The sequence below is a fragment of the Palaemon carinicauda genome, chromosome 20 (genome assembly GCF_036898095.1).
Source record: "Palaemon carinicauda isolate YSFRI2023 chromosome 20, ASM3689809v2, whole genome shotgun sequence".
Taxonomy (NCBI): domain Eukaryota; kingdom Metazoa; phylum Arthropoda; class Malacostraca; order Decapoda; family Palaemonidae; genus Palaemon; species Palaemon carinicauda.
Window position 1 is genome coordinate 3,517,993 of NC_090744.1, and position 14,899 is coordinate 3,532,891.

General features: G+C 35.9%; 1 protein-coding gene across 1 annotated transcript in view; it reads left to right on the forward strand.

Annotated features, from left to right (window-relative positions):
* The window catches only part of LOC137614489 (uncharacterized), a 42,908-nt gene extending 32,713 nt beyond the window's left edge, over window positions 1-10,195 (forward strand). Inside the window, 12 exon segments of the mRNA XM_068344291.1 lie at window positions 1,153-1,266; window positions 1,796-1,935; window positions 2,872-3,084; window positions 3,326-3,485; window positions 4,446-4,623; window positions 4,863-5,144; window positions 5,287-5,408; window positions 5,741-5,828; window positions 6,100-6,154; window positions 6,156-6,284; window positions 7,531-7,768; window positions 9,718-10,195. Coding sequence (XP_068200392.1) covers window positions 1,153-1,266; window positions 1,796-1,935; window positions 2,872-3,084; window positions 3,326-3,485; window positions 4,446-4,623; window positions 4,863-5,144; window positions 5,287-5,408; window positions 5,741-5,828; window positions 6,100-6,154; window positions 6,156-6,284; window positions 7,531-7,768; window positions 9,718-9,812 — 1,814 coding nt within the window. The 3' untranslated portion in view covers window positions 9,813-10,195.
* The last annotated feature ends 4,704 nt before the right edge of the window (window positions 10,196-14,899 follow it).

Sequence of the window (14,899 nt, forward strand, 5' to 3'; positions counted from 1 at the left end):
TCACAATCACGCAGTTCACTCTAATGTTGCTACATTTAACAGCTTATTTAAGAAGGCTACATGATAGCTGTGTATTTTCAATTGTAGATATTACTGGGGAATTTGGTAGTGAAAGAGAAACCCCTGAAATTTTCATTTGGATATCTGAATTATTCTAAGAACAATTTACTCCACCGCAAAAAATAACCATTCAATCCATACCTAATAAACGTTTGCTGTGGCTTTTCTATGGAGTATATCAACATGAAAATTGGCATGGACAAAGTAAATATTCATCCCATAAATCCTTGAAAATTTCATTTACATATGTTTAGTATTTTACGAGTAATTTACGGCGCCGCCAAAAATCGGCCACCCGCAGATATCCAAAAATGGCTACTGAGACTTTTCTATTTCAAATATCAATACAAAAATTTGGTTATCTGAAAAATTCTAAGAGAAGGTTGCTCCTCCCCACAAATGTTTTGGCTAAAAATCGTGACAGCCAAGTCATGACTATAGCCGGTATGAGCATGATAATTGGCAGGAACTAAGCTTATATATATATATATATATATATATATATATATATATATATATATATATATATATATATATATATATATATATATATATATATATATATATATCGAAATAATCCCTTCAAATCTATTTTGAATATTTATTGGGATAGGAGTTATTGACTCCGCCGCCGAAAATATCAGCGCTCCCCTCAACCCCCACCGCCTCCGCTCCGAAATCTACGGTTAGGGAATGACTAGGCCAGAGTCAATACAGATATCTGTATTGACTCTGGACTGGGGTACGGTTTGGGTGAGTTTCGTTCGCAAAAAATGTTGGCATTTCATATAAGGTCACACACTTCATTCGCGACAATTATTACTTGCTAAGCTACAACTCTAGTTGGAAAAGCAGAAGGCTATAAGCCCAGGGGCACCAACCGGGAAAATAGTCAAGTGAGGAAAGGAAACATGGAAAAATAAAGTATTTTATGAACGATAACGACATGAAAATAAATATTTTCTATACAAACTAAAAACTTTAACAACATAAGAAGAAGAGAAATTACATAGAATAGTGTGCCCGAGTGTACCCTGAATGAAGCAATATGATAGAATAAAAATAAGAATAACCATCTTCCTTTATCTTCAGAGGGATGCACGACTGATCTCTGTGCTTGCAATGGTGCATCAATTCAAAACTGCCTCGATGTCTGCTTGGAACTGATTGATGAAGTCGTCAAAATAATCAATGAAACTTTGGATGGTACGATGTGATTGCTTTTTTATTTTGCCTAAACAGTTATAAAAGACGGGCCTGATTGGGCCTGATTAGGCCTGCTTTTATTTACATTTTCCTTTTAGATTATGAATATATTTTATCTTTATTTCTATAGTTTAATAGAATTATCTACCTAACGAAAATTATATACTGCTTCTTTTTAGTTGTACCACTGATAATTTTATTTGGAAATCATCGTTTATCTACCTTTTCTGCAAATCAAAACATATTTCTTATCATTTACAGTAATGGTAAGCTAGATATATTCCAATGCCAAAACGAGTGAAGGATACGAGAACTAAGAATTTTTTTTTTTTTTTTTTCCTTCAAAATTAAAGGCAATATTAGAATACTTTTAGTAAGACAATTCCTCTAGACACCCATCAAGTTACGAGAACGTATTTATACCAAATATTAATAACACGCCTTTGAAATAAATTGCCAATACGCTTTGAAAATACCCAAACATTCTTCGCTTCAAGAACTTTAACGATATGACCCCTATTTTTCCAAGGGGAGTTTAAGCCGTGCGGACTTCAGCCATGTGCAACTGGGGTTACGTGTAAGAACACAAAGGAGGCGCCTTACTACATTTGCGGGAGCTGCCCCAACGGCTTCACAGGTGATGGCTATAAATGCGAACTCAAAGGACAGGTAATTGATTATTGATTGTAAATTATTTAGGGAATTTTCCGTGCTTTAAATTGCCACACGTTTGCTAATAAGCTTTCTTTGATTTAAGAACTAATAAACCGCGCAATCTTTATTGTCCCGTCATTGAATTTCTCCAGTCTTTAGTCTAACGCTAATTCAGTAGACGCTTTAAGAGGATTATCATTATTATTATTATTATTATTATTATTATGCTAAGCTAATCCCTAGTTGGCAAAGCAAGATGGTATAAGCCCAGGGGCTCAAACAGGGAAAATAGTCCAGTGAGGAAAGGAAAAAAGGAGAAAATAAAATATTTCAAGAACAGTAACATTGAAATAAATATTTCCTATATAAACTATAAAAACTTTAACAAAACAAGAGGAAGAGAAATAAGATAGAATAGAATGCCCGAGAGTACGCTCAAACAAAAGAATTCTATTCCAAGACAGTGGAAGACCATGGTACGGAGGTTATAGCACTACTCAAGACTAGAGAGCAATGGCTTGACTTCAGAGTGTCCTTCTCTTAGAAGAGCTGCTTACCATAGCTAGTCTCCTCTACCGTTACCAAGACGAAGATGGCCACTGAACAATTACTGTGCAGTAGTTGCCCCCTTGAGAGAAGAAAAATTATTTGGTAATCTCAGTGTTGTCAGACTATTTGGTGTATGTGTAGGCAAAGGTGAAATGAAACCATAACCAGAGAGAATGAGCCAGTGTAATAGTGTCTTGCCAGTCAAAGAACCCCATAACTCTCTAGCGGTAGTATCTCTATCTTTTCCAGGGACACAGCTTTTGACTAATTAACACTAAGAAAAAGGGTGTGCGTTATGGTCAAGAGAGAAAGAAAAAGACCATGACCATCTTTCTCTCCACTTAAATCTCCAAAGACCTCATTGATAAGACCCATGATTAACCTTCATATTGTCTGTTGCAGTGTCAAGTGGGCTATGCCGGCGACGGAATTCTCTGTGAAGTAGATAGTGACCTTGATGGCTACCCCGACACAGAGCTGACCTGTAATGAACCTACTTGCAGGAAGGACAACTGCGTCCAAACACCGAATTCTGGCCAGGAGGACGCCGATGGAGACTTCATTGGCGATGCCTGTGATAACGATGCTGATAATGATGGATATGATAACAATAATGTAGGATTCCATTTACTTGATTTCATTATTCATTTTAGGGGCGTTATATGTTGTGTTCTGAAATTTATCAAAAAATTAAATTCCTGTTTTCTTTTTTCAGCAACTGGTCAGCAGTGTTCATGATCATATTCCTTCACAGAAGGTCACCTTTGATAATAAGTCTCTACCATATACCCTCCCGTGTCTCTCTGTGACTGATTGATTTCCCTAAAGAGAATGATTGAGATTTTAAACATTTCAGGACAACTGCCCTCTTGTTGCTAATTCGGATCAAAGTGACTCAGACAGTGACACAATAGGCGACGTGTGTGATAATTGCCCATCCGTCAGCAACTCGAACCAACTTGATAGCGATGATGACGGTGTTGGTGACGTTTGTGATGAAGATGCCGACAATGATGGTATGTGATGATGTAATGGTGGGTTTGGTTACATTTGACGAGTTCTTTTTAATGATATGCATATGAGATTGATGATGATATTAGATCGCCTTGCTATAATTATAGCAAGACACGGGCTCTTCCACTAAGGCAGCCCGTAATTCAGTTAAGGTTGTGAAAGAGATATATCGTATAAACACAAAGGACGGGCATGATGGTGATGAGATGACAGCAGCCTGACGACCGTGGCAGGAGTCCGAAGCCCGGACGAGGTGCAGCAAAGCAGACGTAGTCGATCAAACCCAGTTCCTCTTCGGTCCTGGAGAAATTTCATTTTCTCTTATTGAAGGCCGAGAGGGGAATGCATATCAGAACATTACAGTCATTTTCAGGCCCTTTTTTAGCTTCCTGGTGGTTAGCAGGAGTTTCTTCACTAAAAAAATTAATCTCATCTCTATTTTATTCTATACCTATTGGCTTGGGGGCAAAAGAAATCCCATGTGAATAACTCAGGATGATTAGCATATATCGTTTAAGTACATTCAAAATAATCACTACAAAGGTCTCTTATTTAAAATATTCAAGTTAGCCGGTAATGATGCAACTGACTAATCAGTGCATTATTGTTCTAAGGAGATAGACAAAGGCTGAGACAATATTCTAAACAGTTATAAGACAGGATAAAGGTTTCATTCATTACATTAGTTACAGAAATCATCTTCCTAACCAAGTATAATTGTCTTACATATTTGAGATATAATCACATATACAAATGCATTTTTTTTAAGAATTATCAATTTGGAAATGTAAGAATACCGAAAGCGTATTTTCATTCCCCCTTTGCCTTGCATGATTAGGAGATTATTCATTTAGAAAGTGGGAACTAAAAAGTCTATCAAGAACCACTGATTCCAGAAACAGAATATTGCAAGCCAAGTGTCCAAACGCTCTTAGGCTGAGATGTGTGCTTACTCATTTCAGGTATAGACAATGTGGCGGACAATTGCATAAATATTTACAACCCGAAGCAAGGTGATCGAGATAACGATGGCGTTGGAGACGATTGTGATAATTGCCCTGATGTCCAAAACCCGATACAAGAGGACAGCGACCAAGATTTCGTGGGAGATGCATGTGAATCCTCTGAAGACAATGATCAGTGAGTCCAGAATCTTGTTATTAATCATTTTAATCGGCTTATGCCCATATCGACACTCAATGATTTTTTCCAATAATAGTTGTTTAGAAGATGCTCTTTCAGCTTACTAGAATTCCCATATTACTGCAAAAGTTCGAAATGTACTAGTGAATCACCATGTTTTCACGAATAGATATAGACTCAACACCCAACTAGGCACAGTCATAAAGAAGTTCAAGCCTTATCTTTTACTTTGAAAGAGATGGACAGCAAGACAACAGAGATAACTGTCCGATGGAGTCGAACAGCGATCAGCTGGACACAGATGGTGACGGCCAGGGGGACGTTTGCGACGCGGACATCGACGGAGATGGAGTTCCGAATGACATAGACAACTGCCCTCTGGTGGCCAACGCAAATCAACAGGATCTGGACAATGACGGTGTCGGAGACATCTGCAAAGGAGATTGGGATGGTGATGGGATACTTGACTATATAGATATGTGTCCTAATAACTCAAGGATTTACAAGACGGATTTTAGGTATGTTAATGAATTTGGAAAAGTTTTTGAATATGGGCTCATCCCCTCATCGTTCTCAAGCTAATCTAAACAGAGCAGCTTTTCAAAATAATTTTTTTGGATATTTCGATAATTCAAAACAATTTGTTTTCCTCCATTTCAGAAAATACATCACAGTCGATCTTGATCCATTAGGGATGAGCCAGTTGGATCCAGAATGGGTCATCCGAAATAAAGGAGAGGAAATCCTACAGACACTGAATTCAGATCCAGGGTTAGCTGTTGGTAAGTGTCCCTTAGAGCAAATTACAACAAAAGTTCTTTTATCTGTTACTATTATCGCCTGTTCAAGTATGAGTTTGAATATATGATCAGAAGAAAGTAGTCACTGAACGATGGTAATTAAGCTGCCATATTTTCACTCCGTTGTTGACAAATTCCATTACATTTCTAGACCATCTAATGATCACTCGATATAGCAAGTTTGCTTGTTCATTATTTAAATCATAGTCTTGCACATGGTGCATCTTAACAATAGCATTAGTGAAAGAAAAATAATGTACACTTTCTATAACGATGAAACAAAACAGGATTGATAATTTTTCATTTCTTCACAGGAAATATTGCATTTGGTGGAGTCAACTTCGAAGGAACGTTTTACATTGACACATATGCTGATGATGACTTCGCAGGTTTTATTTTCAGGTAAAACAATAGCATTTCAAAACAGGCAAGGAAATATTGAGTGGATTAAGGCTCACGTGCTCAGTGTTTTTCTTTATTAACAATAACTATATGAATTCCAAGAGAGAGAGAGAGAGAGAGAGAGAGAGAGAGAGAGAGAGAGAGAGAGAGAGAGAGAGAGAGAGAGAGAGAGAGAGAGATTTTTTTTCAAATTAATGCCATAGAATAGATTATAGTGGAATAGATAGCTACGACAAATAACTCTCATTCATAATTACCGATTCTTTTCCAGTTTCCAGGATAATGCTCATTTTTATGTAGTAACCTGGAAGAAGGCCAGGCAGGATTTACTGGGAATCAACCCCCTTTACGGCTGTTGGTGATGCTGGCATACAGCTCAAACTAGTAGCATCAGATACGGGTCCTGGCGAGGATCTGAGAAATGCTCTTTGGCATTCTTCTAGTACAGATGATCAGGTAATTAATTTCATTTTGCTGAAACCCTTTTCAAATTTCAAAGAAAGTAAAGTAAATAATTTGCCTTTAAAAGACCGTAAGTTCATCATTGAGCTGTATGAATTTTTTTTTTAGAATTCATTATGATTTGCCAATATAATCTTATCTAGAATGGATATTAATAAAGTTTTAAAGCATCTTATCGTTCTAATTCTATGAGCAGAAAATGAAGTCGTCCTTAACCTCCTAAAGTTTTTTTTTTTTTTTTTTTTTTTGAGCACTTGTTTTTTGTCTAAAGAATGTAAACAGTCGTATATACATTGATTCTAGTGACTAGTCCTTCTAACAATAATGTAATAACTGTAAATTACAGAAAATTTAGTAGGTTGAGATGAAATAATTCTGTTTTTTTATCTTACAGACAAAGCACAATATAAAACATTCCTTACTGTAATAGTTATCAATGCAGAAGACACTTCCCTTTATTGAGAAACTATAAACACGTTACTGAATCTCACTTAATACAATAGGGTTGTGGTGGCCGATGTGGTAACGTCCCTGACTGGTGATTGCCAGACTGGGGTTCGAGTCCCGCTCAAACTCGTTAGTTTCTTTGGTCACTGTAACCTCACCATCCTTGTGAGCTAAAGATGGGGGTTGGAGGAGCCTATAGGTCTACCTGCTGAGTTATCAACAGCCATTGCCTGGCCACCCTTGGTCCTAGCTTGGGCGCTGCTCATATGTATATATGGTTAGTCTCTAGGACATTGTCCTGCTTGATAGGGCAATGTCACTGTTCCTTACCTCTGGCAGTGGCCTTTAAACTTTTAAAGGGTTTTTATCGTATACTTTGAATCTTCGAATCCCTATTTGGAAGTTTGCATTGCCAATGCCTCATTGCGGAAATGTTAGATTTCTTTTTATTTACTATGGATCAGATAGTGCACTGCAGACACTACTAAGAGTTTTTGCTGCGTCCTTTCTGAGTCTTACTGCACTTGCTATTCAAAATTCTACTTTATTTCATTGCAGTTTTCTTTCATTGATATTGTTGTCTAGCTGCTTTTAACTTTTACTTTTTAATGGATCCGTAAGGTTTCCTTCCAGTTGCACCTTGACTCTGAATGTCCAAGTTAAGGAAATAAAATAAAATAAAATATAAAATATAACAAGTCAAAAGCCTCCAAGTGATACTTTGCGAATGGTAACATCACATACACCTGTTTTCACCCTAAACCTGATGGATGGAACGTTATATTCGTTTAAGGTTAAAGTTTTGTGGACAGAACCCGGGAAAAACGGCTGGGAGTATAAGACTGCGTACAGGTGGCGTCTTATACACAGGCCCAAGCTCGGATTGATCCGTCTGCGTATTTATCAAGGGACGACACTCCTGGGTGATTCCGGGAACATTTACGACTCTACGCTGAAGGGCGGCCGAATGGGAGTGTACTGTTTCTCACAGGAGAGGATCATTTGGTCTCAACTGGCTACGAGATGTACTGGTAGGCTGAACCAAAGACTATATACAGAAGGAAGATAGGAAGGCTGAGTCTAATAGCACTCAAATGAGTGTGCTATGAAAAGATGCCAGATACTCCCATCTGAAACGAATGGCTCCATCTATTAAGTGGGTGGTTAAACATTCAGAGCCGTAATCCTTACGGGAATATAGGATGGAGTTCGATTGTAAAGTTGCGACATATTATTTCATACTATGCATTACTACGTCAGTATATTTCATTCTTATATTTAGGACGTTCTTAAATTTTAGATAACTAAATTGTAATTTTACAAATAGGTACATTTATAGATTAAGAATACATATCCTTATTTTTCTCAGTCATTTTTTTCAGAAACTCAATAGCTATCTCTCTTATAATTTAGTTTTTCTTGCAATTTCAAGTATTGTATATTACAATCCCTTTTAAATATTCTATATAATATCACGTTTGAATAAAGTCAAACATACTGTATATCTGATTTGTTAAACTTAGTCATATGTGATGTGTAGGCATACATTTGATTACAGATTGTAGGCCATTGGAGAATGATATTAGGTGTATATAAAACACAATTGTAATTTTTCTTTTATTGAAACGGAAATGCATGATGCACTCATGTATACTCTTTAGTAATATAAATTAATAAATGTATAGATATGCAAACAAATGAAATAAAATAAATCACTAAATTGAATCACAAATAAAAATAATCAAAAGGGGATGGAAATAGATATAAGGTAGCATACAAGCCAACCAAAAATGAAAGATAAATCAAATCAAAAGAACTTTAATAAATTATACATAAGAAAAAATAACAGTAATTAATATTGCACATATAAGAATTGTAAAAAAAAAAAAAAAAAAAAAAAAAAAAAAAAAAAAAAGTAACATACAAGCAAGCTAAAATTGCGTCATGAATTACATGCAAATAAGCTCTAATATAATTACAAATATGAGAAAACATAATACTAAACAAAAAGGATTTTTTCATGAATTGAATACATCGTGCAAGCATGAGACAAAGCAATTATGCAAACATAGAAAGCACAGACAGTAAACAAACATTCAATGTTCATGAAAATACAAATACAAACAAATACAGTTTACAAATATTGTAAAGTGTTAGTCTTTATTAGGAAGTAGGAAAAAAATTAAAAAACAACGAACACTAACAAAATAATATGTTGAGGCAGTATACTCCTGTAATGCTACTCAGGTGTGCAAACATGATGAAATATTCATACACTTATAAGTTAAATCAAAGTTAAATATAATACATACCACTAAACATGTTCCTAACGCCAAGTATGTCAGCTCCTGAGAAATAAATTATTTCAATAGCTTTGTGACCAAATAAAAAAGTTTGAGAAAAGTGTATTGCGGATGCCTAGCCTTAATCTTATATGCAATATCGGTGGGGCTTACGCATTAGTAGCACATATTTCATGTATTATACTATTAGTACTCACCGTACTTTATCCTTAGGGAACCTGTGAAACACCTAATGAGGATCGATTTCTTTTCATTCATTGGAAAAAAACATACCGTGTGACTAATTCACTACTGGCGCCATGATTTCGTTTGTGCCAACTGTCAAATTCTGAATCTAAACAAACAGACGACAAACGATATATCTACAACGCCATCTGAATACTGAGCGGCCAAATTATTGTATTAACTTTGGAGTTGCGAACTAGTGTATTAACATTCATATTTTGAGCCTTCCTATCTTCCTTCAGTATATAAATTTTAGTCTTGGGGCTGAACCTTACACAAAAGTATAGTTCCAATAAACATTACATAAATAAACCTATGAACAAAAAATTTGTTCTTGAAAGAGCTCGTCCAAACCTTTCCTAGGGCTGACAATTCTGATATGAAATAATAAAAGTCAAGTAAACTTATCCTACTTAACAAACAAGTGATGAATTTCGTTTTAATGTCAACAGATGACGTTCCTCACACCGTCTACGACGAACTTCCAGCGAACCTGCAGGCCCTCACGAATATCGACACGTCTGATTCTCCAGTGACGGGTTTCTAAATCAGATCTCTCTCTCTCTCTCTCTCTCTCTCTCTCTCTCTCTCTCTCTCTCTCTCTCTCTCTCTTAGAACGAGAATTATTATGGATACGTGCCAAGCAGCTGATGTGACGTTGTGACGTTGTATATCGTAAGGTTTTCGAGTGCTAATCCATAAATATATATATATTTTTTTTATGGAAATATAAGCTTTTGGTGGGCACTCCGACGTCTTGATTCAAGACAGGACAGTTTTCTTTGACTAACTTCCTAAATTTCAGCACCAGTTTTCAAATCTTATGTATGTTAAATACTGTATTTCAATTTGGACATTAAAAAGGATGCAATTTATTCTTTTCTAATTACTGCCCCTTTACAACTGCAATTGCTCTAGGCAACGTTTGTCAAATGCAAGTGATATATTCGAATTTTATGTTAAGATATTACAAAATTAACAAAAAGCTTCAAAGACGAAGAAAATAGTGTATTTTAAGCAAATTTACCGGGCATGCGTGAAGAGACACGCAACCACGAGTTCTTCCTTTACCCTTCACAAAAATGCAAAATAGATTTTAATCAGCTCTGAATCTTGATCTCACAAGAGACCAAAACAGCGTAATGTTGTTTTCGGGAATGAACTGTTATTGATCATAGTGAGGTGGAGGCTTGGCAAACCTATCCTATCACAAGAGACTTGAAATCGAAAAAAGTGATCGCCGTTGTGTAGCTTAGTCTCTATTACAAAACTGTAAAAATCAACCCATTAACTCTAAGAATCATTTATAATGAAGTACGAATGTTGATGTCAAAGTTTAGCTTAGGGTCAAAGAAAGACAAAGTTATTTGCATAAAGAATTACAATCATAGGTAACACAATACAAATTGTGGTTAGGCTCCCGTCAGGGTTATTTGTCCAAATCTATGAAGTTTATGGGATAATTTTAATGAGTTATCACATCCATTAAGCATTAATTCCTTATGTTGTATTAACTGTAGAAGCACGAACAGGATAAACTGATAAAAATGGACGAGGAAGACTGCCGTTTAACACTTTCTTTAGCATATTTTTGTCTGCGTGGCACAAAGGCACCTCTCACGATTCACAATCTAGCTACAGAGGCCTACAGTACGGATTTTTCTCCGAAATATGGTTATAAGCCTTCTTTCATCAAAACCAGATAAGAAAAGAGAGGTAACAAGAATTTTACTTCTATTCTCATTTTTGTTTTCCTATAAAGGAATGACTGTACCTGTATTTAGAACGCGAATTATCGTAATCGCAAATTTTCCATAACCCATAAACGCTCTTGAGGAGGAAGTCAATAAAGTACTCCTATATACCGTGCTAGGCGGTACATCTTAGCATTCTATGTTTGCTAACGGTCATATAAACGGATGAGTAACCTGGTGAAGTAACCAGAACTTTGGGAGTGGAGGAAATACCCCCTTAAATCTCGAAGAAGTCATTGGCAGCAGGGTGACAGATTGAGTTTAAGGCGATAGACAAGCTGTCTCTTCAGCTTATACCCTTGATGCCTGGCAATTGATCTTACCAGAATTAGTATGGACCGGCAGGGGTCACATGCCTTAGTTAGATAGGCACTGCATATCACAAGGAACTGGCTATCTTTTGATGAATCTAGCCAATGAATCCTCTATGGATTTAGACAGTGTATGTAAAACGATAATGACAATAGCCTTAAGTCACGGGTATAGCGGGGTGCTAAGAATTATAAATAAAAAAGGAAAATTGAAAATTGGTAATTGGAAAGTTAGAACCATGAATCAGACTGGGAAGTTACAGCAAGTGGATAATGAATTTATGAAGTATAATTTGGATATCTTGGCCCTAAGTGAAATGCGTTGTAAGAGGATTGGTAAGGAAATCTTAGAACATGGCAATTTATATAAATGTATATATATATATATATATATATATATATATATATATATATATATATATATATATATATATATATATATATATATATATATATATATATATATATATATATATATATATATATATATATATATATCAGGAAGAACTGATGGAATTGGAAGAGAAGGGGTAGGAATGATGATGACACCGAGAGCAGAAAAGGCATTAACAGAGTGGAGAGCTGTAAATAGCAGATTGTTACTTACAAAGTTTAAATCAAAGCAGTGCAATATGAGCATTATAGTGTGTTATGCACCAACAAATGATGCCTTTGAATAAATGAAAGATGAATACTATGAAGAACTGCTGAGTGTAAAAGATGAGATCCCAGAGAGAGATATGAAAATTGTGATTGGTGACTTCAATTCTAAAGTTGGGAAGATTAATCAAGGCATAGAGAATGTAATGGGTGTTGAGGGACTTGGCGAAGTTACAAATGAAAAGGGAGCCCATTCTATAAGTTTTTGTTCAGTAAACTATCTTGTTATTGTAGGTACTCTTTTCCAGCACAAGGACATCCACAAATATACATGGACTTCACCATGTGGCAATTACAAAAATCAAATATATCACATAGCCATTATTAAAGAGAGAGAGAGGACTCTTGAAAATGGGAGAAGCTATGGAGGTGCAAATATTGGTAGTGATCACCAGCTCCTCATTGCCACACTAAAATTAAAACTGAAAGCACCCAATAGAAATGTATATAGAACGCCTACATTTGATGCAAAGCTTCTTGAAGATGAACAGGGAAATCTTTGCAATTGAATGTAGGAATCGACTTACAGTCTTAGAGACTTTAAGAGAAGAAGAGCAGACAATTAACGAAGAATGGTGTGATATTAAGAACATATATCAGTCAGTTGGTAGTGAAGTTTTGGGACATGCAGTTACAAGGAGAAAGCCATGGATATCAAATAATACCTGGGATATTATAAAAAGGAGACATAGACAGAAATTGATTGCTGAAAGTGTTCGAGGAAGTAATGAAAATTACAAGGTAGAGCATGCTAAGTATTCCAGTATTGATAGTGAAGTCAAAAGAAAAGCCAGGAATGACTGGAGAGAATATCTAGACAGTAAAGCAAACGAGGCAGACAAAGCTATGAATTCAGGGAGTGGCCATGGTGTAAGAATTGCTCATAGAATTATTAATGCAATCTCCACGGGGGCAGAGAAAGAAGCCTATACCCATCCGAAAGAGAGATGTATCTGTTATAACAATCGAAGATGAAGAAATGCAACGTTAGATGGAACACTTTTGTGACGTCATGAAAAGGAGATATGAAGGGAATAATTTGATTTATATACCTGAAGCTGAGGAAGACCTTGATATGCCCCTAAATGAATGCACTATCTTTGAAGTCGAATCTATTCTTAAAAAACTTAAGAGATCGAAAGCCCCTGGGTATGATGGAATACCTACTGAGATGATAATGGCCGAAAATGAAGTGACTCCCAGAATACTTAAAGATTATTTTGTATAATGTGGCATGAAGAGCTAAAACCTGATGAATGGGAGCTAGGAGTGTTGGTGAAAATGAAAAAAAAAAAGATAAAAAAAGAGGAGATTTGACTGATTGCAATAATTACAGAGGCATCACACTTTCGTCAGTTGTCGTGAAAATATATAGTATGCTTATTCTACAGAGGCTAGAGAGAAAGATTGATGAAAAGCTGAGAGATGAACAAGCGGGATTTAGAAAAGGCAGAAATTGTACTGACCAAATTTTCATTTTAAGACATGTTGTACAGCAATGTGTAGAATATAGGAATCCATAGTTGATAGCATTTGTGGACTATTAAAAAGCCTTTGATAGTGTGAATCGGCCAATTTTATGGAGAGTCCTGCGTTATTATGGAGTTCCACTCAAATATGTAAATTTTATTAAGTCGGTTCATGAGCATAGTAATTACAATGTTAATGTTAGTGGAGTCCTATCAAATGAATTCCCAGTGAACAGTGGAGTACTCCAAGGGAATGTGTTGTCACCTATGATGTTTATCCTCCTCATGGAGATGGTGGAGAAGGATTTAACTGAATTGGTGATAGGAAATTAGCTGACCTAGAGTATGCTGATGACGCTGTCTCTATTAGCAGAATACCACAGGATTTGCAATCATTGCTTACCAGAATGCATGGAATATCTCAGGAGGTTGACCTCAAGATAAATAGAAGAAAGACAGAGATGGTGAGAACGAAATATGCAATGGAAGATTAGATATCATTAGAAGAAGAAAGGATTATTGAGGTATAATCATTTAAATGTTTAAGAACTATGATCTCCAATACAGGGTCTTTAGAATTGGAGTTTAATGAAAGATTGAAAAAAGCAAATCTGTCAATGGCTAAGTTAAATAAAAGCTTGAAATCAAACCGCCTGAAATTATACATAAAAATCAGGCTATATATCAGTTTAGTGAGATCGATGTTACTTTATGGACATGAATTGTGGTATGACAATGAAACAATATCCAAAAAATTTTGTAGATTTGAGAACAAAGCCCTCAGAAGAATATTGGGAGTTAAATGGCAGGGCAAGATTAGAAATGAAACTATAAGAGTACTCGAGTGCCATATGTGGGTGAGATAATGGTGAGGGGCAGATGGAGATGGTTTGTGTATGCTCTTTGCACTCCCCAAGAGAGATTGGTTCACCAAACTTTCATCTAGGCTCCACAAAGCACTAGAAAAGTTGGAAAACCCAGACCTACATGGCTGAGTACTATGAAGCCTGAAGTAGGAGAGGACGATTGGAGAAGTACTGATTGAAAAGCTCAATATAGAGATGACTGGCGAAATCTAACTAAGGCCCTTTGCGTCAATAGGCGTAGGAGGAGATGGTGATGTTTTCTTCACCTTTCTCTTAAAATTTTAATCTGGAAGGGGCCAAAATACCAGTGTTCTATTGTTATTGAGCTCCAAATACATTTTTGTTCTTTCATTTAGGTTTCAAAGTGTAGTTTCGTTTCTTCTGCTAAACTTAATTCATGAATGAGCTTCTAAAGGATGCCCATGTTTCTTTTAGCCGTAGCTACTATATATTTCAGGGGGTTTAAGTAATCGGTTTATTTTTTTTTATTTTCTCTTTGTAAAACCTTTCAAATTGAGCAATATAGCAGTGTGTTACTTTGCAACACTGTGTTTCAAACCCTCCATAATTTTTA